This window comes from Emys orbicularis, chromosome 5, assembly GCF_028017835.1.
Source record: "Emys orbicularis isolate rEmyOrb1 chromosome 5, rEmyOrb1.hap1, whole genome shotgun sequence".
Classification (NCBI taxonomy): Eukaryota; Metazoa; Chordata; order Testudines; family Emydidae; genus Emys; species Emys orbicularis.
This window is the reverse complement of record NC_088687.1, coordinates 126,985,597-127,005,714: the sequence shown is the minus strand read 5'-3', so window position 1 is coordinate 127,005,714 and position 20,118 is coordinate 126,985,597. Positions and strand designations below refer to the sequence as shown.

General features: G+C 40.3%; 1 protein-coding gene across 1 annotated transcript in view; it reads right to left on the bottom strand.

Annotated features, from left to right (window-relative positions):
- POLN (DNA polymerase nu) overlaps positions 1-20,118 on the bottom strand; it is a 205,173-nt gene that overhangs the window by 98,851 nt on the left and 86,204 nt on the right. Inside the window, exons 9-12 of the mRNA XM_065405742.1 lie at positions 19,589-19,649; positions 18,979-19,043; positions 13,449-13,532; positions 12,409-12,498 (exon numbers count right to left, since the gene is read on the bottom strand). Coding sequence (XP_065261814.1) covers positions 12,409-12,498; positions 13,449-13,532; positions 18,979-19,043; positions 19,589-19,649 — 300 coding nt within the window. The remainder of the gene's footprint in view (positions 1-12,408; positions 12,499-13,448; positions 13,533-18,978; positions 19,044-19,588; positions 19,650-20,118) is intronic.

The following is a 20,118-nucleotide window of genomic DNA, read 5'->3' as shown; positions in this document are numbered from 1 at the left end:
GACACAGTTATTTAAGTTGTCAAATCTCAAAAAGACTGAGGGGCTTCAGATGGACTTAACCAAGCTGCGTGAATAGGCAACACGGCAGCAGATGAAGTCCAATGTTAATAAATACAAAAATGCACACTTGAGTGAAAATTTTATATTACTCATATACTTTACAGGGTTCTAAATTAATTGTATAAACTCAAGAAAGGGCCAAAGCATCATTGTGGCTAGATCAATGATGACCACTGCTCAAAGTGAAGCTGAGGTCAAAAAAGCCTACAAGATGTTAGGATACATAAGGCACAGGATGGAGAATAATATAGAAATAATTGTAATGCCATTATATAAAGCAATGGTACGCTCTCATAAGAAATACTGTGTTCCCTACTGGTCACCCCATCTGAAAAAGGATTAAGGGCAGAAAAGATTAAGAGCATGGATAACTCTTTTACAAAGAAAGATTGGAAAGACTGGGATTGTTAACCTTAGAAAGAATATGAATAAGAGGGAACATGATAAAAGAATATAAAATGAATGATATAGAAAAAGCAGCCAAAGGCTCAAACAGGGGACTGATTTGACAATACTAAGTTTAGAAGGAACAGAATCATGTACCTGAGGACACAATTTGAGTGGGCCTTTCAAAAACTTTATTGACATGTCATTAGAAAAAATAGACTGATAACCTACCTGAGGGTGGAAATCTGAAATAGCTGTTAGATGTACCTTGATAGAACTAACAGCCAATCATTGATGTTTCAGGTACAATAAGTATTTTTTTAATGTGTCGAATCAAAGAATGGGACGGCAAGACTCCAGAATGGCACGACTAGATGGAAAAATGTCTTGGTAAATGTCCTAGTAGATGGCTTTTACTATTCATCAGGACATCTTGAACCTCTTTTAAGCAAGACTGCTCCTTAATGTCTAGCCATAGAACATTCATGCAAATAAATGAAGAGATTGCAGGCTCAGATGGAGTAGTGTTTCTCAACGTTTCTGATACCAAGGACTGGCTTTCTGCTTTTCTAAACTGTGTCAGGGAGATCTCAGGAACCGGTGCCAGTCTACAGACCGGTTATTGAGAAACACTGGAGTAGAAGACCATGATCTTGGGAGATTAGGTCCAAGTCCAATGGAAATGAAACTAGAAGTTGCATGGACAGCTCCAAGAGAGTGGGGAACTAGTGTTGACAGGCGCACGCTGGACCTATGAGTATGACTGGTCTGGTCTTGTCTTATCTTCAGTAATACCCTGTGAATGAGTGGAATTGGGAGAAAAGTGCAGAGGAGCCTGCTTGACCCTGGTAGTAAGAAAATATATGTGAGGGAGGCTCAGCTGTGACCTTGCAGGGAACAAAATTGCTGACACTTCCTGTTGATCTTCATCACAAATAGGTCTACTTGTGGAGACCCCTACCATGGAAGATGTATCTGGCCATATCTGGGCAGAGAGACCACAGGTGGTGACTCAAACTATCTGCTCAAGTGATCTGCAAGATAGTTTTGGATCCTCGTAGGTAAGAAGTTTCTAGATCTATCAAGTTAGCAATGTAGAACTCCCAAAGCAGAGTTGCCTCTTGACAGAGTGGAGAAGAACAGTCTCCTCCATGCTTGTTGAAGTAGAACATTGCCGCTGTGTTGTCTTTGAGAACTAAAAGGCTTTTTTTTCCTGACTGCGGCAGGTGTTGACATGAAAGGATTTTGAGCTGCTCTATTTTATTTCCAAGCACAGCACTCAGACACACTGCTTTGCCACCATTAACTGAAAATAGGGGAAGAACTGAAATAAAATTAACTACATTGGTAAGAAATGGGCTGGCAACAGTAGACCATAACGTTAAGATGCATAATTTAACAAATAAATATATATTAAAGAAATGAGGTGATGGTTTACAGTTTTAAAATGTGGTAATTTAAGTTTGCATACAATGTTGGCACACAGACAAGGATAGTGAGATGGCAGTTTTAAGCAGTTTAACCTATGGCTAATGTGTTGCTGGGAAGATGTGGACTGAGGTCAGGTAAACATCACTCCAAAATAGCAGGGAGGGGTGCTCAGTAAACTTGTTGTGCAATAGCTTTGATTGACAGCCAGATTTAGCAGTTATGATTGGTCTATAAATATGGACCAATCAGAGAGGGTTTGAAGGTGATTGGAGGATAGGTATGCTAATCATAGGATTGAAAAATAAGCCAATCAGTACAGGCCAAAAACTGTATATAAGGAAGAGAGCAGGCAGGCAGAAGTCAGTCAGGTTAGGAGCAGGAGAATCATAGAACTGGATGGGACCTCGATTCTATTATGAAGATTAAAAAGAAAAGAAAAAGAAGAAACCTAAAAGAGCAAAGAACAGCAAGGAAGACGACCTGAAGGAAGAAGCTACTGCAGGGTGACAGCAACAGGCTACTGCGACAGAGCAGAAAAGGATCCTGAGACAGAGCAGAGGGGAAGAAAACTACAGAGAGTAAGCATGTCAGCCATAGTCTAGGATAGGGGTTGGCAACCTTTCAGAAGTGGTGTGCCAAGTCTTCATTTATTCACTCTAATTTAAGGTTTCTCATGCCAGTAATACATTTTAACGTTTTTAGACGGTCTCTTTCTATAAGTCTATAATATATAACTAAACTATTGTTGTATGTAAAATAAATAAGATTTTAAAAATGTTTAAGAAGCTTCACTTAAAATTAAATTAAAATGCAGAGCCCCCTGGACCCGGGCAGTGTGAGTGCCACTGAAAATCAGCTCGCGTGCCGCCTTCGGCACACGTGCCATAGGTTGCCTACCCCGGTATAGGATATAGAATAGAAATAGAGTTAATGGATGTGTATGCTTTAGGATAATAAAGATGAGTGTCTGTGGTGTGCATGTTTATGTTACTATGTATAAAGTTTAGGGTTTATTAAGATTGCTGTCAGTGTCCTGCATCTGACTGATCACCATGTGCAGAACATAATCACTTAAGCCATTTCAACTGTATAACATTACTGTCTTGGGTACTTTAACTTGTATACCTGTGCTAAGGAATTTATGTTTATTTTTTAATTTAGGTTTAGAATAATTGTATTAGAAAAGATTGGTTACACTAAATAAAGAAAATTCTTTGTTTTGGAAAAGTACTGCCTGGCTGTCAATCTTTTGAGCGGAGGGCTGCATCCGTGTCCTCCCAGGGGTGAACATAACGAAATCCTTGGTAAACTCTGGTAATTCTATTAGGGCAGGCCCCATCCTTTCACCTTACAGGAACAGATTAATTAATCTTGAGAATCCAGAAGTAAGCAATAAGAGGGTTAACTCTGGGATCCCTGAATCTGTTCTTGAGGTAACAGCGTGTACAAACCCAAGGATTTAAAGGTCACCCTTGAGTCTTTAAGGCCATGGAGCTCGCTGTCTGCTATGAGAACAGAGAAGGACCCTGAAAAGGCAAGGCCTGAATAATATACTGAACTTCATACGGTAGACCAGAAGAGTGCAGCCAGGAGGACCTCTGCCCGGAGACCACAGAAGCCATGGTCCTAGTAGTCAAGTCTGCAGCGAATTCCTCATCACTAATCTGCCCTCATTCACCAGCAAAGAGAGCTCCTGCCTAGTGTTCTCAGGCAATAGATCTTTGAATTTCTCCAGAGAGCCCCACAAATTAAAATCATAATGCCCCAGGAGAGCCAGTTGGTTGGCAATTCTAAGATGCAACCCTCCAGTTGAATAAACTTTTCTACCAAATAAATCCAGGTTTTATGCCTCTTTTGATTTGGGTGTGGCAGCTTGATGTCCTGGCATTCCCTCTTGCTAGCCACTGCAACTACTAATGACCTTGGAAGTGGGTGGGAGTATGGATAGTCAAACCCTTGGGAAGGCACATAATACTTGCACTCTGCATGCTTTGAAGTGGGAGGAAAGGAAGATGGTGTCTTTATAGGCTCCAAAAGCACCTCACTGACCTCATGTATGGCACCTGCCTGAAGGAGAGACTGTATCTTCTGGAGGAGGAGATCCTCATGAGAGTGGCCCCTGAAGAGGAACAGGGAAATCAGGTGAGAGGGAGGGGTAGAAACAAATTGAAGGGTATGTCCCCATAATGCTCAAGACCCATTAGTCTGAAGTCTCTAAATCAGTGGTTTTCAACCTGGGGCCCCAATCAGCACAGAGCTGCGGCTCATGTGACATCCTCAGGGCCATACAGGTAGTATTGGATGTGGCCCACAATGTTAAGTAGGTTGAGAACCACTGCTCTAGATGGACCTGACGTATATAATATACCAATCGGGAGATAAGAGGACTCTGAATTCCTTAGCCTGAATGCCCAAGTCTGAAGCCACCTTCTTTAACAATTCCTGATATGTCTTGTAGTCTTCAGGACGGGGACGATGACGCATCCAAGGAAACCGCATTATCCGGAGAGGATGAAAATGAAGCTAAGACAGGAAGCATTTGAATCTCTTCTGCAGGATGCTCTGATGACTCCTCAAGAGCCTCTTCCTGATGCTTGGCATCAGGCCCGGTACCAGACACTGGAGTTGGGGTGGCTCAATGCCTGGTGTCACCCCATTTGGATGAGAGCACTGAGTAGTAATGACAAGAGGAGGATCTAGAAGCTGGGGGAGCCCTCAGGGGTTCCAAAAGGACCCCGATAAGGGGCTGGACCCCAGTTACCTCCTGGCCACATTCCCAAATCAGCTCCCATAGTGTGGTCACCAGGATACCTGGAGAGGAAGGCTCTAGGTAGGGAGTGGTAGGTCCTGCTCTGAGATTGAGAGACGTATAGGCCCACCTTGGAATCTGAAAAAGATGACTCACCTTCCAACAGCCACAGTGGGCCTGTCCCAGTTGGTGCCAGGGACCGGTGCTGAGAACACAGCAATAGCTAAGCCATCATTGCTGGCTTCCCCTTAGATAGTACCAAGGCCAGACTTAGATAGTACCAAGGCCAGACTGTCCATAAAGTAGGCAGCTGGTGCAGTACTGGGTGCTGCACTGCAGGTGTTTGCACAAGGCATTTAAGGGAGCGAATACTGGCATTGAGAAGCAGAGTAAATTCTTCACTGCTTCAAATGCCTCTGTGAGACTCTCTGTACCTCTTGGGAACACCCAGCATAACCCCATGTTCATCCTTGTAAAATGATTGTGTGGTATCCAATGCAAAGTCTGTCATGTCGGGTGTCTTTGGAAGGCTCATGATGCACTGAGCATTGTTGTTATAGTGATGTTATAGTAATGTTATAGGTTGTAATTTCATGTATATAGTTATGAGGCTGAACATGTGTCTTCATGACTTAAAATAAGCCCAGGCAAAAACTCTCTAAGAGCACCTCATCAAGGCATGTATGGGACAAACCCAGCCCAGCCTCACAGGAACAAAGGACACTGGCCTAGGCAGCAACGAAATGATCTGTTGGACTCTCGCGTGAGCCACCCCCCTTCCTTTGGTCAGTTTGGGACTGCGATGAGGTAATGCTCAACTGCCTCTGAAGGGGGGAGGGCAAAGCCAAGAGGGAAGAAAGATCATGATAAAAGGGAGAGACGTTTGACAATCTCTTCCTCTCTCTTCCACCTACATCTACAGACACCACTACCAGAAAGTGACTGAAGCGCTGATCAAAGGGGAGAGCCTGGCTAAAGAGCAACCAGCCAGTCTGTGGTGAGAAGCATCTACGTTTGTAAGGGCACTGAAAGTGTTAAGATGAGCTTAGAATGCGTTTTGCTTTTATTTCATTTGACCAAATCTGACTTGTTATGTTTTTACTTATAATCACTTAAAATCTATCTTTGTAGTTAATAAATCTGTTTGTTTATTCTACCAGAAGCAGTGCATTTGGTTTGAAGCGTGTCAGAGACTCCCCTTGGGATAACAAGCCTGGTACAGATCAATTTCTTTGTTAAATTGACAAACTCATATAAGCTTGCGGCATCCAACGGGCATAACTGGACACTGCAAGACGGAGGATCCCAGGGTTGTATCTGAGACCAGAGATATTGGCCAGTGTCATTCAGTTGCACAATCCAAGGAGCAGCTTACATGCTAGAAGCTGTGTGTGAACAGCCCAGGAGTGGGGTTCTCACAGCAGAGCAGGGTAAGGCTGGCTCCCAGAGTCAAGGATTGGAGTGACCTAGCAGATCACCAGTCCAGATAAAACCCTAGGGGAACGTCACACTCTGGCATAGTTGGCACTGAGATCATATTTGGTCGATGCATTGATGCTGAAGTTGACAGTGTAGTTTCTGGAACCGGACTCAACGGTGCCTATTCTGGCACTAGAGTCAATGAGTGATGCTGTCTTAGACATTAATTTGGAGGAGGAATGCTTGTTTCTCTCTTGCACTCTAGTCAACTCCCTTTCCCCTTGCTTTACAGAGTTTGGGGGTGGAGATCTTCCTCTGGTCAAATCTGGCATCAATCCTTCGTATATGTCTTGCCCAAGCACTTGAAACAACTGCTGTGCAGGTTCCTCACAGGCATAGGCTTTGAGCAGGAAGCACATGGTTTGAAGCCTAGTGATCAGGGCATGACTCGGTACTGTCAACAGAACCCCAAAATGGGGAAAAACCAATATAAGCAAAATGTTTAAACTACTAAAACTTACTAACTACAGTAACAACTAACTATAGCTAGACTCTGTACATAAAGTTTGAGAGAAAACTGCTCTAGCAATTAACAGGCGTTCCAATGACTGTTACGGGTAGTAAGAAAAAACTATCGGGGACTGGAGGTGATTCTACCCTTTATACCTGCATGCAGTGCTGTGCAGCAGAGAGAGTGTTTGAGCTACCCAAGAGATACTGATGAGGGGAAAAGTTTCCCATGACTGTGCGCTGGGCACAGACACCAAGAGCGGAATGGCACATGTGCAACCACTCAAAGAAGAATCTGTTCTCCATGTCTCATAATATGTGACTAAAGAAACATCCAATGAAATTGAAAGGTGGCAAATCCAAAATTGATAAAAGGAAATAGTATCTCACATAACACTTAGACTGCAGAACTCATTACCAAGGACTCGTTGCTGAGGACAAGAACTAAACAAAATTCAAAGAGGGATTGGGACATTTATACAGATAAGAACATCCAGATTTATTATAGTTAATGCTAACTAACAGAGTATGTTAGTAAAGGAGATGAAACTTCATGCTTTAGGGTTTACACCCATTTCTAACTATTATGGATTAGATTACACCTGCAGGGGGGCTGATTGCCTCATACCTGCCTATCGTGAGGTTTATCACACCTTCCTCTAAAGCATACTGTGCTGGCAACTGTTGGAGGCAGAATACTGGATTAGATGGACCATGGATCTAATCAGGTATGATAATTCCTATGTTCCTATGACACAGAAGACATAGGTTTTTCCATGGCTTTGTCTCCCAGCCTCTGAATCAGAAGTAGTACACATTTTTGTTGTTGACTGATACAGAAAACTCTGTCTGTGGTATCCCCTATCCTGGAATACAGACTGCTGCAAATTGTTGTTCAGTTCTCATTTCCTTGGAGACAGTTCTGAATGTCGAGTTTCCCCATGAATATATTCAAAAGCTGAAAGTACTACACTCCAACTTTTCACTCAATCAAATGTCCAAAAGGCTTTCATTCTCAACTGACAGTTTAGGGTGCTACTTTGTTACATAAGCTACAGCTGTGCAACTGTCACTCAGAGTGGAGAGACAAGGTGGATAAGGTAGTATCTTTTATTGGACCAACTACTTTTGGTGAGAGAGACAAGCTTTTGCGCTTACACAGAGCTCTTCTTCAGGTCTGAGAAACTAACTCAGAGTGGCAGTGGCAGTTGCGAGGGTCACTAGGCATCTTATGGTTTATCCCTTATCCACATCGCTCCTCTTGTATTCTAGAGAGGAACCATTTTTCCTAACAGGAAAGTGTACCCACGTGCCACAAATTGGCCAGGCAGGCTTTCATAGTGATCCTGACTTCAGGAATTTCAGACAGAGATTTCCCTTGGTCAGGTTTCTATATCTGCTCCATTTCATGAACTGAAGGACTGAATAGGTGAAGTGATCCCACACTGACAGAAGAAACAGGTGAAAAGGCCTCATGTAAAGAATCGCTCACTTAACTATATCTAAACAGGAGTCAAACTGTATCTGAATCCTAGGAGACCAAGCGCCTATCAAATTGTTGTAGTTGGATCTCAGTAGGGTCTGAAGTAGCTGCTTGATGTTTGTTGCTCTAAGAGAAGTAAGACACTCTCAAAGAATGAGCAGAGCCTGGCCCCAAGGTGTCAAATCTTGTGAATGGGATAAAAGAATCTCATCCTAAATTGTTCACAAACTCATGTTGTCAAAGAACCTCTCTCTCTGTGAGCCCAAAATCACCTTCTCTCTGCACTGAGATCTGATGGAGAGATCATACAAGTGGTGAAAAATGCAGATACCTCGTCTCTGAAGGAGGCAATAATCATCCCGAAAAAAGGTTGAAGAAGATTCTTGGAGCTGATGAAAGGCCAAAGAAACAGGTGAAAAATAGGGCTGTCAAAAGATTTAAAAAATTAATTGCAATTAATCGCACTGTTAAACAATAATAGAATACCATTTAAGTATGTTTGGATGTTTTCTACATTTTCAAACATATTGATTTCAATTACTACACAGAATACAAAGTGTACAGTGCTCACTTTATATTTATGTTTTATTACAAATATTTGCATTGTAAAAAACAAAAGAAAAAGTATTTTTCAATTCAGCTAATACAAGTACTGTAGTGCAATCTTTTTATCATGAAAGTTTAATTTACAAATGTAGAATTATGTATATAAAAACTGCATCAAAAAATAAAACAATGTAAAACTTTAGACCTACAAGTCCACTCAGTTCTACTTCTTGTTCAGAGAATCGCTCAGACAAACAAGTTTGTTTACACATTTGCAGAAGATAATACTGCCCGCTTCTTGTTTACAATGTCACCTGAAAGTGAGAAAAGGCGTTCACATGGAACTGTTGTAGCTGGTGTTGCAAGAAGCGCTAAAGATTCATATGTCCCTTCATGCTTCAACTACCATTCTAGAGGACATGCTGATGATGGGTTCTGCTCGATAATAATCCAAAGCAGTGCAGACTGACGGACATTCATTTTCATCATCTGAGTCAGATGCCACCAGCAGAAGGTTGATTTTCTTTTTTGGTGATTCGGGTTCTGTAGTTTCCGCATTGGAGTGTTGCTCTTTTAAGACTTCTGAAAGTAAGGTCCACACCTCGTCCCTCTCAGATTTTGGAAGGTACTTCGGGTTCTTAAACCTTGGGTTGAGTGCTGTAGCTATCTTTCGAAATCTTACATTGATACCTTCTTTGCATTTTGTCAAATCTACAGTGAAAGTGTTCTTAAAACAAACATGTACTGGGTCATCATCTGAGACTCCTATAAAATGAAATATATGGCAGAATGTGGGTAAAACAGAGCAGGAGACATACGGTTCTCCCCGAAGGAGTTCAGTCACAAATTTAATTAACTAATTTTTTTAACGAGCATCATCAGCATGGAAGCATGTCCTCTAGAACGGTGACCGAAGTATGAAGGGGCATATGAATGTTTAGCATATCTGGCACGTTAATACCTTGCAACGCTGGCTACAAAAGTGCCATGTGAATGCCTGTTCTCACTTTCAGTTGACATTGTAAATAAGAAGCAGGGCAGCATTATCTTCCGTAAATGTAAACAAACTTGTTTGTCTTAGCAATTGGCTGAACAAGAAGTAGGACTGAGTGGACCTGTGGGCTCAAGTTTTACATTGTACATAACTGCACTCAAAAACAAAACAAACAAAAAATCTACATTCGTAAGTTACACTTTCATAATAAAGAGATTGCAGTACAGTACTTGTATGACAAACGAGAAATTGTATTTTTCAGTTCATATTTACAGTGCAAATATTTGTAATAAAAAATAATACAAGGTGAGTACTGTACTTTTTGTATTCTGTGTTGTAATTGAAATCAATATATTTGAAAATGTAGAAAAATATCAAAAATATTTATTAAATTTCTATTGATATTCTATTGTTTAAGAGTGCGATTAAAACTGAGTAATCGTAATTAATTTTTTTAATCACGATTAATTTTTTTGAGTTAATCGTGTGAGTTAACTGCAATTAATTGACAGCCCTAGTGAAAAGGCCTCATGTAAAGAGGGCTGTACATAAAAAAAAATGGTAATTCCTATTCCAGCCACAGGCATCAAATGTCATCCCACAGAGCTGTTCACTTAGCAGGGCTGAACGTTTGAGCCATCTTCAGAGAGGGACCAACAAAAACTGCTGCCCCACTAATGAGATAGCCGCTGCTAATAGTTCAGCCTGCAGCTAGAGGAAGACACTGGCAGACAGGTGATGAACAAGTTGCACTTGCCTACTCCTAAATGGTCCACCATTGAGGTTGATCAGTCTGTGTGTTCCGAGGTGGAAGTATGAAGAGAGATGACAGAAAAAGCAGGAAACAGACTGTCTCCAAGATCCGAGTCTGATGGTTCTCTCATCAAACCAGGCAGAGACAGTAGAGTGAGGTGCTTCTACCAAATGGAGGCAAAACACTGAACTTTTGGCAGAGTTCCAAGCCATCTATCTACATTACCTCTACATCTATCTATAGGGAGCACTTTGGTGCCAAAATCTCTCCAGTGAACTGCCTCCATGAGTGCCTGTGAGTATTGTTACCTAATAGTATGTTCCAATGCCTGTCCCTGGGAATAAATATTTTTAAAAAGGAAGGAATCCTGAAAGTTAAAATATACCTAGGCAGCCCACTGCCAACTTCAAGAGAGTCCCTTCTACAGGCGAGAAAACACCTGCCATTAGGTCTATCTTCCCGGCAATACCAAGGTAAGGTTCTGGGGAATTCTAATAACTTCATAGCCAAAAAGCTAGAGAATACTCCATTATCCCTGAAAAACTTTGTAGCAGCTAAATAGAATTATAATCAGAATCTTTTCTATATTAAGCCGGCAAATACCAGGAGCAACTGAGTTCTTCACTAGCCTTTTTATTCTTGATAAACAGTATCTACATTGGACAAAAATTCTCTTTAATTTCTGGCACAAGAAAACTAAAATGAGATCATGACGATTCAGAAAGTGAAGAAAAATGTTTAAGCAGATGACAAGTCTATTGATGCAACAATCAATAAAATTGTATTCCTATAAACTCTCACTATCATTACTGAAAATAACAAGGATGAAAACCATCAATGTAATAACAGGCTCCCAAGGTTACACACCTGTAAAATGAGAGCATTGAACAGTTGTGCATGGTTTCTTATGTACAATATTTATTTGTAATAAGCTTTCTACTTAATATTTTTTTAAATGTAATTTACCGTGTTTCTCATTTTTGCTACAACTTTTTTCTGTTCCTGAGTTCACTTTTTCTTATCCTTCCTACAATAGATTTTGATGTAATTTTTCCTTACCATCTCTTTCTATCCAGTTAGTCTTTTCTCTTTCTTGCACTGCACTGTGTGCTCTACCTGAGCCTCCATCATTTGATTTTTTTTTTATAGTTTCAACGGATAATATCTATGTTTATTTTTAAGTATTTTTTCTGTTTTATCAATTTAAATTTTCACAGTTGCAGGAAATTAAGGAGGGATAAGAAAAAGGGAGATCAGGATTGTTTAATAACAATAGACGTTGAGATTCAAAAAGTTAAAGCTTCATAACTATTATAACACAAATTGTTAACATTATATGTCAAAATATACAAAGTAAATCCTTAAATCAAACTAAGTTCACAAGCAGCATTTTTCTTACTTTGCCTATATGTACATTTCTATTATCGATGGAAATATTTTTTTCATTTGTTCGTGTGTGGATGTTGTAATTGATGTTTACCAACATTTACTGAATAAATTCTAATCCTTCCAAGCCTGTCTATATTTTTGTCTTTCCAACTTCATTCCATTAAATGTCTCTCTACTATGTCATTTTTCCAAGTTATGCCATCAATTTTTCTCACCTTCCCAGCCTTTCATGCATACAGTTAGCCAAATGTACCAGACACATCATAGCCATAGAACTAAACTAAGACAAGGGACCCCAATGTCCAGAGGCAATTCCCAAGAATACTTACTGGTAGTCAGCAGAAAGCTGCCTGGAAAGCTGGCTGCCAGCTCTCCTCCTGGTTTCCAGATTTTAAATTGCATCAAAAGACAGCTAGAAATACACTAAACTTTCTTAATATTACTTTTTCTTACATTATTGCTGTAGAAGCCACAGGGATGTTATTTGATCATGAATAGCAGTGAGTTCATCCATAAGACATCTCTCTCCATCATATGAAAAAGTTTGAGAATTTCTGAACTAAGTAAACCGGATTGTAAATGTGAATCAAGTTTAAAACTTAAAAACAACAAATAAATACTTACGAGTTTATTATGCTAGCAAATTCTAAACTAGGTATATGTTTAAAAAACCTTTCAGTTCTCACCACAACTTCAGAAGTGGATTGGAGATGCTGCATCTCAGTTCTGGGAACTTTCTCACACAGCATATGGAGCTTTAGTTTTTCGAACAGTACCTATATTAACAAAAAATATATATTTCAAGGTGATGGGAATTTTTGAAAATTGAAACATAATGGAGCATTGCTATTGTGCATCTGGCTTTTAACTCTATAGAAAACAAAAAGCATACTGTAGCAAAGAGGGAACAAAATGAGGAAAAATTGTTAGATATTTGTAAAATTGTTGTATTTATCAAAAGCAAACAGGCTTTTTCTATAATTTTAAAGATGCCTAAAACAGAGGAGTCAAATGCATTGCTATTGCCATGACCTGGGTGAAACCTTGTTATGGGTTGAGTTAAAACCCCGTTGAGATTGACAAATGTGAACTCACCCTTCAGTTAACATGACAGAAAGAATAACCCCCCACCTAAGACAAATGGTGCATGGTGAACCTGCATAGGAACTTTCAGCTGAATATTTTTTGGGGGTATGTGGTTGTGCGTGTGTGTGCAGGCAGATCACACAGAAACAGAGAACAGACAAGAAGAGAGAGAGAGGGAAAGACAAGAAAGCCAGTTTGGAGGTTGGAAGCACGGTATGATGCTGGAAAAAGCTAGTGAAAGAGCATTTGGATCTGGTGTTGGCTAACAAGGCTTAGGGACTTAAGCTAAGAAATTGCTCCTTTTGTTCTTGGTTCCTTCTGCATTCAGAGACACAGGACTTTGTACATTCCTTGTTAAAAAATAAACAAGACTTCATGAAAGAAAATACCAGACTCCATCAGTTTCTTCTTCCAGCTGGAACATCCCCAGGGCCCCAAACTTTGCTCAGGTCAAAAAGGGGCAACGCTATGTTTGTGAGAAAGCTGATGACATATCCTCCATCATCATCATAAAATGATATAACTAGTACAATAAGGACAAGATTTCCAAAGTTTTGAGCATTACTGCTTTATAATCCCTCTCCATGAATAATATTTTTAGTGTTAATAATTTAAAGAAAAGTAGCAATCTAAACAGTACCTCTCTCAGCTGACTACTGCTGGTCAATAGGAATTGTTGTCCAGCAGCTCGATGGGCTTCCTGCTCAAGCTCTTTCAATCGCAACTATAAAATTGGTACATCATAATTATTCCACTTGCACTACTTTGTTCAATTTACAGTTACAGTCTAATTTAACAAGCATTCAGGACTATTTTTACTTACTTGCAATTTGATCACTGTATGTGTCACCATTGTTGGCTATCTATGTTTAGTTTAACATAATTATTAAAGATTTGGAAAGGGGCTGAGTAATGCTTAGTGACTAGCAAAATTTGCAGTGGACCAAGTTATTCAGGTTAGTCAGGACCAGAAAGGACTGTGAAGAACTTTAGAGATCTACACCGTGTAGGTGAATGGGAAACATGATGGCAAATGAAGTTCAGTGTTGATAAATGCAAAGGAATGCACATTGGAGGGAAAAATTAAAACTACTCATGCACTTTACAAATTTCTAAATTAATTGTATCAACTCAGGAAAGGGACCTGGGCATTATTATGTGGACTGCTCCAAGAAGACCTCTGCAGAATGTGCAGTGGCAGTCAAAAAAGTAAACAAGATTTTAGGATGCATAAGAAATAAGATGGAGAATAATACAGAAAATATTACAATTCCATTATATGAATCAATGGTGTGGCCGAATCCACAATTCTCTGTTGCAGCACTTATCACCTCATCTAAAAAAGGATATTACAGAATTAGAACATGCTCACAGAAGGGCAATAAAAATGATCAATGTAATGGAAAAACTCTCATATGAAGAAATTGAAAAAAACTGGAATTGTTTACCTTAGAAAGAAGACAAATGGGAGGGGACAAGATAAAGTATATGAAATAATGAATAGTATAAAGAAGGTAGATCAGGAACTTCTCTTCTCTTTCTCATTGCCTTGCAACACAAGAACAAAAGAGTCTATGAAATTAAAAAAGTGTAGGAAATTCAAAATTGATAAAGATACTTTTTTCATACATTGTGCAATAAGACTGTGGAACTCATTGTCACAGGAAATTGCTGAGGCCAAAAACTTTGCAACATTCAAAAAGAGACTGGATATTTATATGGATAACAAGAATATCCAGAGATATAATTACTGATGAAAAATTGTAAGTGATATTAAATCTCATGGTGCAGGGCTTAAACTAATCTCTATAGAACAGGATGAACCCTAATATGGAGGCAAACTGAGAAATATTTTACCTGATAACAGAAACAAAATTATCAGTATCTCTTCTGATTCATCACAAAGAAGTAATGCCTGTGGACTTTGGAAGTGATTTTATGTTGTTTTTGGAGACTTCAAGACTAATCTCCACCCTTCAACTCAAGCCACAGAAAAGTTCTTCCAAAGCTGTAAAAACTCTTCAACCACCAATTATTAGCATTAAAACTACAACTTTAAATTATATTGCCTAACCTTAAGGCAAATATATGTTTAAGTCCCTGTGAAGGGGTGTTCACCCCACATTTGCCTTGAAAGGGTTAATGCAGACTGAGAAGGGGGCTAATTAACCCAACGGGCCATAGCTAGGAGGAATCAGGTGGCTAAGCAATCCCCTGACTGAATGAGGAAGCCCAGCTGAGGGGGAAAGAGCTGGACTAGGATAATAAAGTCAGGAAATTGGCAGCAGAGGGGGACTGCTGGGAATGTCCCCAGTCACTCCCTGGGAGAAGGGAGATGCATTTGGCCTGGAAAACCTAGAGGGGAGAAACCAGGAAGGTAGGATAGGGATCAGGGAAAGGTCTCAAAGGGATTGGAAACTGGTTAAAAGATAGGAAACAAAGGGTAGGAATAAATAGTCAGTTTTCAGAATGGAGAGAGGTAATTAGTGGTGTCCCCCAGTGGTCTGTACTGGGCCCAGTCCTATTCAACATATTCATAAATTATCTGGAAAAGGGGGTAAAAAGTGAAGTGGCAAAATTTACAGATGATACAAAACTGCTCAAGATAGTTAAGTCCCAGGCAGACTGCGAAGAGCTACAAAAGGATCTCTCAAAACTGGGTGACTGGGCAACAAAATGGCAGATTAAATTCAATGTTGATAAATGCAAAGTATTGCACATTGGAAAACATAATCCCAACTATACATATAAAATGATAGGGTCTAAATTAGCTGTTACCACTCAAGAAAGAGATCTTGGGAGTCATTGTGGCTAGTCCTCTGAAAACATCCACTCAATGTGCAACGCAGTCAAAAAAGCGAACAGAATGTTGGAAATCATTAAGAAAGGGATAGATTATCAGACATAAAATATCATATTGCCTCTATACAAATCCATGGTATGCCCACATCTTGAATATTGTGTGCAGATGTGGTCACCCCATCTCAAAATAGATATATTGGAAAGGTTCAGAAAAGGGGAACAAAAATGATTAGGGGCATAGAACGGCTTCCACATGAGGAGAGATTAATAAGACTGGGACTTTTCAGCTTGGAAAAGAGACAAGTAAGGGGGATATGATTGAGGTCTATAAAATCATGACTTCTGTGGAGAAAGTAAATAAGGAAGTGTTATTTACTGCTTCTCATAACACAAGAACTAGGCGTCATCAAATGAAATTAATAGGCAGCAGATTTAAAACAAAAGGAAGTATTTCTTCACACACGCACAGTCAACCTGTGGAACTCTTTGTCAGAGGATGTTGTGAAGACCAAGACTATAACAGGGTTCAAAAAAGAACTAGATAAATGTATGGAGGATAGGACCATCAATGGCTATTAGCCAGGATGGGCAGGGATGGTGTATCTAACCTCTGTTTGTCAGAAGGTGGGAATGGGTGACAGGGAACGGATCACTTGATGATTACCTGTTCTGTTCATTCCCTCTGAAGCACCTGGCATTGGCCACTGTCGGAAGACAGAATACTGGGCTAGATGAACCTCTGGTCTGACCCAGTAAGGCTGTTCGTATGTTCACCTAATAGACTTTGAGCCCTTTTCCCTACCTATCAGCTTACATGGGCTGAAAGCCAGACAGACATAATTCCCATTACTCCTATGAAGTTCTGCATCAGACTACAGTGTAACAGACTTCTCTGCATACCCAGATATTGGGCGGGGGGGGGGAGGAGCAGTGAGCCTGATACAGAGCACAGTGAGAGCTTCTGCGTATGACGAAAGCCCCAGCAAACACTCCCTCACGGTGAGAAGGCAAAAGAGCAAGACTTTATATCCTTATTTTTACACTACTTGCTCGTTAACAATATGCGTTGCTGCCTTATGAAGGGGACACTTGCTTTTTGGAACTTGGAGTCTCTGGAGTCTGCAACACTTGCCCAAAAGAAAGCTGTGAGGAGTTTTCCTCTCCCTGGGAATCCTCATACATCAAACCTTCCTACAGTGGAGTCATTGCTTTGGGTGGTGGTCTAGGACTCCGCATGCCTAAATGACTCAGAGCCCATTGCGCTGGCAAAGGAAGGGTCAGCAGCTTGCAGCAGGAAGACATAACTTGATCTCTGAAGCTCCTCAAAGCTCCCTATAGAAACTCTTAGACTTAGCCTGATGCTTGCAGGGCTTTACTGCTGCTATGGTGAGAGGCAGAGGGAACCCACAAGAGAAGTGGCTGCACTGGAGAAACCAGAGGGCTAGAAACTCAAAACTCCAGTGATTCCTCAATTCTTGAGAGATAAAGCAAAGGGAGAAATTGAAAGGAAGTCACCACTGCATTAAAACAAGCAAAAATTACAATTATACAACAAAGTGGTGAGGAGAAATTGAACCACCAACTTGTTCCACTGCCAGAGGCAGAAATTCTAGTGGCTTGAGTTGAAGGGCAGGGCTTAGTCCTGGAACCTCCAGCAACAACACTGGACCACCTCCAAATTCCACAGGCATTACCCATTTGTGATGAATGTGGAGAGAAGCTATATGACAGAATATCCCACATCTGCCCATTGCAGGGATTTTACACCTTCCTCTGAAATATCTGGTACTGACCACTGTCAGACAGGATACTGGACCAGCTGGATCTCAGGTCTGATCCAGTATAAGGTCTACCAACTCTTGCGATTTTCTCACAAGTAACATGCTTTTGGCTGAGACTGGAGTCAGTCTCACTATGATGCAAGAAGCGCCAGCCCTCTAGCAAATTTCAGTCCTGACTGGGAGGAAAACACCCTCTGACTGGCTGCCATCACCCACTTCCCCACCCTCCAATCAGAGCTGCTGCAGGAGTTAGCCATATCTCTCTTTCCCCTTCCCTCGGGTGCCAGGGGAATCTAATTTTGGAGGGGTAGAGTAGAGGGAGCAGCTGAGGCCATTCTCACAGGAGAGGAGGTGGGGAGGAAAGAGGAGAAACATCCTGGCAGCTCAGGATGGTTCTGCTCCCTCTTCCCCTTGCCCCTCCTGCGAACTCTGGGTCAGTCTACTCCCTAATATTCCCCCATCCTCTCACCTTCCTGGCTGCAACACCAGGCCTAGTAAGAGGGGAATAAGGGGAGTAGGAAAGGCCCTGTGGGGACACACACACACACACACACACACACACACACCAGGCTTGAGAGAGGGCGCTGAAAAACCCGAGGCTACAGAAGAAACCGAGGTGAGATCAGGGAGCAGAACTGATGTGGGGAATGAAGGGCAGAATTAATTGCTCAACTGCAGGGGATGGGCAGATGTGAGGGTGGGAGATTTAATAAAATTAGAATGTTGTGGTTTTGGGGAGAAGCTGGAACTCCGCACCCTCGGGCAACAGGAGCTAAAATCACTGTCATTCATTAATTTGGGAGAGTTGTCAACACTAAGTGTCACACACCTACAGTAAGGTTGGGCAAGGGGAATTCAAAAAATCAAAGACTAAAACACACAATATTTATTTTTAAATCTCATGATTTTGGAAGACAGGGAGTTGACATGATTTTTTTTTTAATTTTGGAGATGGCAATACTGCAGTATGGCAATTCCTATGTGGAGGTAAACCTATGAAAATACTTGTTTTGGTGGTCAAATCTGACCCTATAAGGCTTTGTTATACCGTCTTCCAAAAGTATTACTTCAAAAGCAGGAATACTAAAAGATAAGAACAAAGATAGGAACAAAGAGGTCTGGTGAATGGACACTCAAATCAGAAAACCAATGTACACATAAAACAATAAACTGTCTGACTTATAAAGGGTTTTGGTAAATAGGTCTATGTCTTGCTTTTATAAATAAATTTAAAGTTATCCCAACTCATCATTAGTTACAATATATCAGAGGACCCAAAATTATATTTGAACTTTCATATAACAAAAGTCTATGGGCTACAAGACTGTTAATTGTAGAACATATTACAAAGTCCAAATGGAAATGAACATTAAAATAATTTTCTAACTATAATCTTGTCCTCTCCCTGTCAATGGGGGATGGGGTCTTACATTATATCAGTGGTTCCCAAACTTGTTCCGCTGCTTGTGCAGGGAAAGCCCCTCGCGGGCCAGGCCAGTGGCTTTCCCTGTACAAGCGGTGGAACAAGTTTGGGAACCACTGCACTATATGTTGCACAATTTCAAAAAAGGAAATACAATAGTTTACCCCTAGAATCTCTGATGTTCTTTTTAGTTCTTCTTTATTCACATGTATTTTATGGGTTTCCATCACTGTAAATATAAGTATATAACTGAGAACAAAATACAATTTTGAAAAAACCTTAGAGGCATCAATACTATATTCAAACCATAATATTAAAAGATAGTGTTGTATAATGGACTAAGCACCACCTTGGGAACCAGGAATTCCTGGGTTCTACTCCCAGTTTTGCCATTGACTTGCAATGTGACCCTGAGTAAGTCACAAGGGACAAATTAAACTTGGGTGCAAAGTTCAGAATTAGGCACCTATGTCCATATTTAAGTACCCAGAAAAATGGCTTGATTTTCAGAGGTATGCTTTTCTAGGTACCTAAATATGGATTTGAGTGCCTATCTTTAGGCACCCAAGTTTGACAGTTTTGGTCTTAAGCTCTGTTTCTCCATCTGTAAAATGAGGAAAATAGCATTAGAGAAGTGTTGTGAGGATGATATGATGATTATATAGCACTTTAAAGGTGCAATGTTCTATTTAACTATTAAGCATTATAAATCATACTAGAAAATGCTGTCTGAAAAAAATGGTGAACCACCTTATTTTTCACTCATCTTCTCACCTGCCAAAATTTTTATCAAGGGAAGCTCCAAAGTGTAAAAGAGTTTCCACAAGCTTTGAACCTGTAAGGCAGAACACAATCTTTTCAGTATAAACTTATTTTAATTATGAAATTGTGCCAGAGTGTGATACTATTATTCACCATGAGTACTATGTGACTCCACAAGTAGTACTATTAAGTAAATGGGACCACATGTGGAGTGAAGTACTACTCTGTGTGAATAACAGGATTACAATCTGGCCCATAAACATGTAGTCCTGCTGGGAGAGGTACAATAATGCTAATGATGAGCATATGTGCCTTATTCTTCTAAGTGATATATAAAGAGAAATACTCATTGTAATGCAAGTTCATATTCATGCTGAGACATTTATATGCACAGATAATAGCATAGAGAGTACACTTATAAAGTTTGTGGATGATACCAAACTCGGAGGAGTTGCAAATGCTTTGGAGGATAGTATTAAAATTCAAAATGATCTGGACAAACTGGAGAAATGGTCTGAAAGTATATAGGATGAAATTCAATA